The following is a 6,546-nucleotide window of genomic DNA, read 5'->3' as shown; positions in this document are numbered from 1 at the left end:
TCCAATTGCCATAAAGTAAATCTGTATCTGTCATCTAAAGAGGAAAAAAGCTTTTTTCCCCCTTTTGTTTTGACACACACATTTGGACTTTTTTTCCTGTATCAAATGAAGCAGAAAGAATATGTTATTACAGCTTTATTATTTTCTAAATGCATGATGTGTGCTACGGACCACCACTGAACTGTGCCAACATTCCTGCAGGCTGGATAAACTCAATGTAGATTTGCATCAAGAGCTATAAATCATTAACCATCCTCATGCCCTGAGGTGGAGCCCTGACCCCAGCAATGCTTTCTCCTGACAGGTTCTCCATGTGTGCAGGCATCCTCCCTCCCCAGAGGTGTTCCAAGTCCCCCTCTCCCACTCCTCTCCATCGTACATGGAATACTGACAATCCAGAATGTTTATACACTGGGATGTATTTTTTCCTTTGGTAGATCTGTGGCAACCCAGAACTTGCTCAGCCTCTTGTGCCCTGTTCAAGTGGGCATCTGTCACTTTTCTTCCTGCAATAATCCAACCAAACTACTTTGTTACTCCTCCAAGTAATTACCAGAAGCTTTTGCTGTATTTTCCTATTATGTATCTATTTTATAAAACCCAAGGTTAATAAGTACCATTAAAAAAATAATAAAAAATGACAGACTTGTAGAAATCAAAGCCCTGCAGCCTGCTCAGCACACCTGATTCCTCCTCTCCACTGACCATCAGGAACAGGAGATTCCCATATTGCAGGGTCTCATCTGTAGATACTGGATTAAGGACTCACAACTTCTTAAGAAAAGCAACGTTATAATTTCACTGTTCTGGAAAGGTTTTGTTATCAGCTGGGTTTAAAAGCAAAGCCCTGTTGCCAGGACCAATTAATGCAGGTGCTATAATGCCAAAGGTTATTTCTGTTGCTGCTTTTGTTACACTCTGTAATAACTTCTGTAGAGATCAGTGCTGGCAACAAGAATTCCAATGGTACACTTGTTTCATTTTTCAGACTTTGCATTTCAAGAATGGTGAATTTTTCTTGGAAATTTTGAAACAGTTGTAATGAACTGCCTCAGAGATTTTATTTTATTTATTTCTAAGACAGAATTTTCAAACATATCCTTTGGGTATGCAAATAGTTGAATGAGTTGTAATGATTTTTATTTACAATTGTACATTTGCCCTGATTAATGTCCTAATTTATATTTTGCTAAATATGAGTTCTTTTCGTGTTGCCTTCTGTAAAAAATGGCTTTTCATTATTTTTTAAAAAAATATAACCCATAAGCATAAAGATGATCTCCTAAAGTGTTACAACCTTTTAAATCCACTTGTTCCCACAGAAGCACAGCATGCAAATATTACATCCAAAGATACTGATATTTACACCAGAAAGTTTTGACTTGATGAGAGTTCTACATAGTAATGAACAGAGAACCGGGTTTATGTGTCATACAACTGTGGTAACCATGAACATATGCTCTTAGCTTTTATTTATTGTCCCCATTTATAACTGCCTGCCTTCCCTTCGTGGGGAACACAGGCCTGTATTTTGCATGGTCATTTTTTTTTTACTTTGCAGCGTAGAGTAGGGGTAGAAGACCTTTTGGAGCCCAGTAGTTTGATCCCCATTCAATTTGTTTATAGGTGAATAGAAATCAGGAGCTGGACTCGATGGTGCTGAAGGGCCCCTCCCAACTCAGCACATTCCATGAAGTCCAACTGTCCACCCAGCACTGCCCCAGGAACCCCCAAACCACTGAACCGTGTCCCTCATCGCCAGATCCAGACGCCTCTGAAACACCTCCAGGGATGGGGACTCCACCTGGGCAACCTATTCCAGCGCCCGGTGACCCTGTCGGTGAAAACAACTATTCCAATCTCTGACCTGGATCTGCCCGACCTTGCCCGAGGCCATTTGGTCCTCCCAGCACTGGCTCCTTCCCAGCAGCCGCCTGAGGAGAAGGCGGCTCACGGGTCCCCTGTGCCCGCCGGCCGGCCCCGCTCGGCTCCAGATGGGGAGGGAACGTGCCCTACTATGCATCCAGTTGCTCCCAGCCATTCCCAGTATATCCCAGTTGCCTCCAACATGCTGCCAGGTGCTCCCAGTATGATCCCAGTTGCCCCACTTTTGGTCCCGCTGGATCCAGTCCAGGTCTCGGTGTATCTCGGTGTCCCCCCTGTCCCCCCACCCCGGTGTCACCCCCTTTTCTCTCCCCACAGAGCTCCTGAGCCGGTGGCGGCCGCAGCCCCTCCCCAGGGCCTCAGGCCCAACCTGAACCCCCCTGTCCCCCTGAGGATTTTGGGGGGGTTGTGTGTCCCCCTCTCCCCTGCTGTCACTCTGCCTCCACCCAGCTGCTCCCAGTGATCCCAGTAAAGCTTCCCAGTTCTCCCCAGTCCTGATTATTGGGGGGCAGTGGGGGAGGGGCTTCAGGGAATCCAAAGGGGTGGAGCTGATTTGGGGAGGGCGGAACCGGCCCCAGGATCGATGCGGAATTGGGACACCCCTGTATTCCCCCAGTGTCAACCTGCTCTAGAGGGGCTTTGAGAGGGCACCTGCCCCTCAATAAACCACCCAGGTAACCCCAAAAGGTGCTGGGAACCCCCAAAACTTCCCCACAGCCCCCCAAGGACCCCCAAACACACTCAAAGCCCACCCAGGACCCCACCTAACCCCCTTTCTGGGGGGACTTCTCTGGGCACTGGTGGTGCTGGGAGACCCCCCTGGCTGCAGGTAAGAAGCTCTCGGGTGAGCGGGGGGGTGGGAAGGGGGAGATTGGTGGGGAAAGGGGGGTCAGAGGGGATTAAAGGGGTGGTGGGACCCCAAACTGAGCATGAGGGGGCTGGGGAGTGGGGGGATGATGTGGAAGTGGTGAGAGAGGGGGGCAAAAAGTGGGGGTTGGGACTCCTAAACTAATCTAGGGGGAGCTGTGGCTTCAGGAGACCATGAAAAACTGGGAGGAACAGGGAGAAGGGTGGAAAAGGGAGGGTGGTCTGGCAGGTCCAATGGTCCCATGGGGGTCTTTGGGCACAGGGGGGTTGACAAAGGGGGGTGGCCCCCCTGAGCTCCCAGCTTACTGTGGGGTGCTGGGGGCTGCTGGATCCAATCTCAGCCTTGCATTATGTCAACAGTTTCAGTTTAGAAGAATACAGACCTGTGACTTAACCACTTCCATTTCCAAGGTTTTTATAATGGTAAATCAGATCTATTGATAGAAATGAATTATTTAGGGATACAAATGATCAGACAAAAGATCTTCATCAGAATTATTTACTGCACAATACAAACACTAAAACTACCAGCAGTACAGCATAAGATAGGACAGTGCTCTACACTAAAGCAAGTCTTGAAGCTGGCACAAAAGCAATAATTCTTAAATAGAGATGGATGGAACTCCCCGAGACCGAGGCTGGTGGGGAGATCTCTGCTCTCAACCTCCAGCAGTGACCTTGGGGGGTCCCCAGCCAAGGCAGGAATCTCCACACACACTCCCAAGAAGGGCCCTTTTGGAAGAACCTGCCCCTGTGAAAGGGGACTGGCCCTTTGTGGTCGAAAGGGATGGACTGACAGTCACTGGACTCCAGGGGTTCCCTCCCCATCAGGGGCTTCATTCGGGGTGGAAGCAGCAGCCACAGCTCTTCCCACAGTTGGTGCACTGGTAGGGCTTCCCTTACTGGTGGGTCTGTTGGTGTCTGGTCAAGTGACCATGCTGGGTGAAGCTCTTCCCACATTCCCCACATTTGTAGGGCCTCTCCCCGGTGTGGATGTGCCAGTGGGTGACGAGGTTGGATTTCCAGTTGAAGCCCTTCCCGCAGTCGGTGCAGCGGAAGGGCCTCTCATCCGTGTGCATCCGCTCATGCCTGAGGAGATTGGAGCTGGTCTGAAACCTCTTCCCACATTCCAAGCACTTGTAGGGCCGTTCCCCAGTGTGGATGCGCTGGTGGGTGCAGAGGCTGGAGCTGTGACTGAAGCTCTTCCCACATTCCCAACAAGTGTAGGGCTGTTCACCAGTGTGCATGTGCTGGTGGCTGCGGAGCCTGGAGCTGTCAATGAAGCTCTTCCCACATTCCCAACAAGTGTAGGGCCGTTCCCCAGTGTGAATGCGCTGGTGGGTGAGGAGGGCAGAGCTGTGTCTGAAGCTCTTCCCACATTCCTTACAAGTGTAGGGCCGTTCCCTGGTGTGGATTCGCTGGTGGGTGAGGAGGGCAGAGCTGTGCCTGAAGCTCTTCCCACATTCCCCACATGCATAGGGCCGTTCCCCAGTGTGGATGCGTTGGTGTTTGCAGAGGGTGGAGCTGTCCCTGAAGCTCTTCCCACAATCCTCACATGCATAGGGTCGTTCCTCAGTGTGGATGCGCTGGTGTTTGCGGAGGGTGGAGCTGTCACTGAAGCTCTTCCCACATTCCCCACATGTGTAGGGCCTCTCCCCAGTGTGAATGTGCTGGTGGGTGAGGAGTTGGGTGCTCTTTCTGAAGCTCTTCCCACATTCCAAGCACTTGAAGGGCTTCTGCCTGCTGGGAGGCTGCTCAGGGACCACCAGGTCACAGCTCCACCTCAAGCTCTGGCCGCCTTCCCGGCACAGGCTGGGTCTTTCCTCCTCCTCAGAGCACCCTGGGCTGGCTTTGGAGCCCCTCCTGTGGGGGGATCTCCGGTCCTTTTCCTCCCCGCTGCCTTCCTGCACCGTGGAGCCCTTCAAAACGGCCTCTCCCACCAGGCTCTGCCACAGGGATTTGTCCTCCGGGCTCTCCGTCCTCAGCTCGGGGCCTGGGGCAGGAAGCAAGAAGGACAGGGAGGGGATTTGCCTCCGGCCCACAGGGAAGGCCAAGGACATCCCCCCCAACTCCGGCCCCGGCAGGACGGCGGCGGCAGTGGGGTTGTCCTGCAGCCGGGGGCCATGCTGGGCTGCCAGAGCCAGCACAACACCCGCCCAAAGGGCCACTGACTTCCTCCTCACCTGCCTGGGGGGCCCAAGGCATCTTCCTCTTCCTCACAGATGCCTCCTCCATCCGCCCAAGCTTTGGGAAGGACAAATCCTGATGGAGGGGAAACAAGGGCTGAGCACGTTGGCTTGGGGGTTCCTCCTGCCCAAGTCCATCTCTAGAACTCACTGGGCATCCTGTGTCCAAAAAAACCTCCAAAACACCAAGATTCAGCCCAGAAAAACCTAAACCACCGAGATTCAGGCAAAAAGCCCCTCAGAAACAGTGAGATGAACCCCTCCCCAAATTGCAAATGTTAAGATTCAGCCAAAATATACTACAAAATATGAAGATTCAGCCAAATAAAAAAGTGTTTAATTGGGAGGATGAGGAGAGTGAGGACATTTCATGAGCACTTGATTGAGTTGCTAGATATTAATCAAAAGCTGAATTAATGTAGTGTGACTTAAAACTCAATTTTTTTCTTCCTAGTTTCAGTGTAGAGAATAAATATGAAATCACTGGACTTCAGGCCTGCATCATTACCCCTGTGCTTTGGTTTGCAAATCCTTCCTCATTCCACTTCTTCTCCCCTGCCATCATTTCTGACAACTGGATTCCTCTGCCGTGCCAATATCCTGGGATAAGCGGTTTCCATGTTTGCAAGGATTAAAGGCAACTTTTTGCCTCCCAGTGCCAAAGGCTGGTCTGTGAAGTTTAGTGTGAGAGAATCCTGGGCAGTCAGACACTGAAATTGTTGAGCTGCAACGGGCCGTGCCAATGGAATGACAGAATCCATTCTGCTGGCCTAGACACAGAAGCCAAGCTGTGGCTGTGGCTCTTTGCCTCACTGGCATCATCCTCTGTGGTTCCTGCTGCCCACCATGGCACTGGCAGCCCCAGGGGCACAGGAACGTCCATCCTGTACATGAAGTCAGACTGTCCACAAGTGTTAGCAGGAGTAAAACAGTGCACTGCTGACCTTCTCAAATTTATCTCTGTTAATGTAGGACTTCACTTGGTCAATCTGTGTCATCTTGCACAGCATTATGTGGGTTTTATGATTTTTAATATCACTGCACCAAATTAATCTGGAATGTGTAGTCGGAACAGTAATTACCTGTATTTATGTATAACTGTGAGCTCTTCTATTTTTTATGCTTTCTGGCAAATTCACTGGCAACTTCTTTCACGACTACACGATGGGGACTGAATTTAAGGTCGGGGGTTTTCCTGAGGGCAGCACTACACCAGACTTTTGTGTGTGTGTGTGAGACAGGCAGAAGCACAAATGCCTGCACAGCCCAGAGCAGTCAGTGTGGTGCTGGGCTTGCTGCTGCAGAGACCCCCAGGGAACAAACCCAGGCAATAGTTTGGGTTTATTCCTTGCTCTGTGTCAGTGGAATAGAATGTTCCACAGGAGCTCTGTCCCCCTCTGTGGCACCGGGGGGCTCGAAGTTGAAGAGGGGGGGGGTCAAGTGCAAGTTCCCTTCTGAAGTGTGTGTCCCTAAGGAGGACACTTGCCTTATTATTGCTTGTTATTTGTAATATCTTATAGATCTATCATACAACACCTGAGGATGAATTCTATAGAATATGTGTGTTATCTATGACACAGAATATATCTGATTATTGCTTTATATGCCT

At 50.5% G+C, this 6,546-nt stretch overlaps 1 protein-coding gene across 1 annotated transcript; it reads right to left on the bottom strand.

The window, feature by feature from the left end:
* Positions 1-3,668: 3,668 nt before the first annotated feature.
* LOC113961583 (zinc finger protein 239-like) lies at positions 3,669-5,935 on the bottom strand (the record flags this gene model as incomplete). The annotated part of the gene is made up of 4 exons (XM_027672008.1): positions 5,882-5,935; positions 4,924-5,013; positions 4,365-4,736; positions 3,669-4,280 (listed from the first exon to the last, which is right to left on the bottom strand). Coding segments are annotated over exons 1-4 (1,128 nt in total), but the record flags the coding sequence as incomplete, so codon positions are not given.
* Between the last annotated feature and the right edge of the window lie 611 nt (positions 5,936-6,546).

Source organism: Neopelma chrysocephalum, unplaced genomic scaffold (assembly GCF_003984885.1).
Source record: "Neopelma chrysocephalum unplaced genomic scaffold, ASM398488v2 Primary Assembly neopelma1_97300, whole genome shotgun sequence".
In the NCBI taxonomy this organism is placed as follows: Eukaryota; Metazoa; Chordata; class Aves; order Passeriformes; family Pipridae; genus Neopelma; species Neopelma chrysocephalum.
This window is presented reverse-complemented; position numbering and strand designations above follow the sequence as displayed.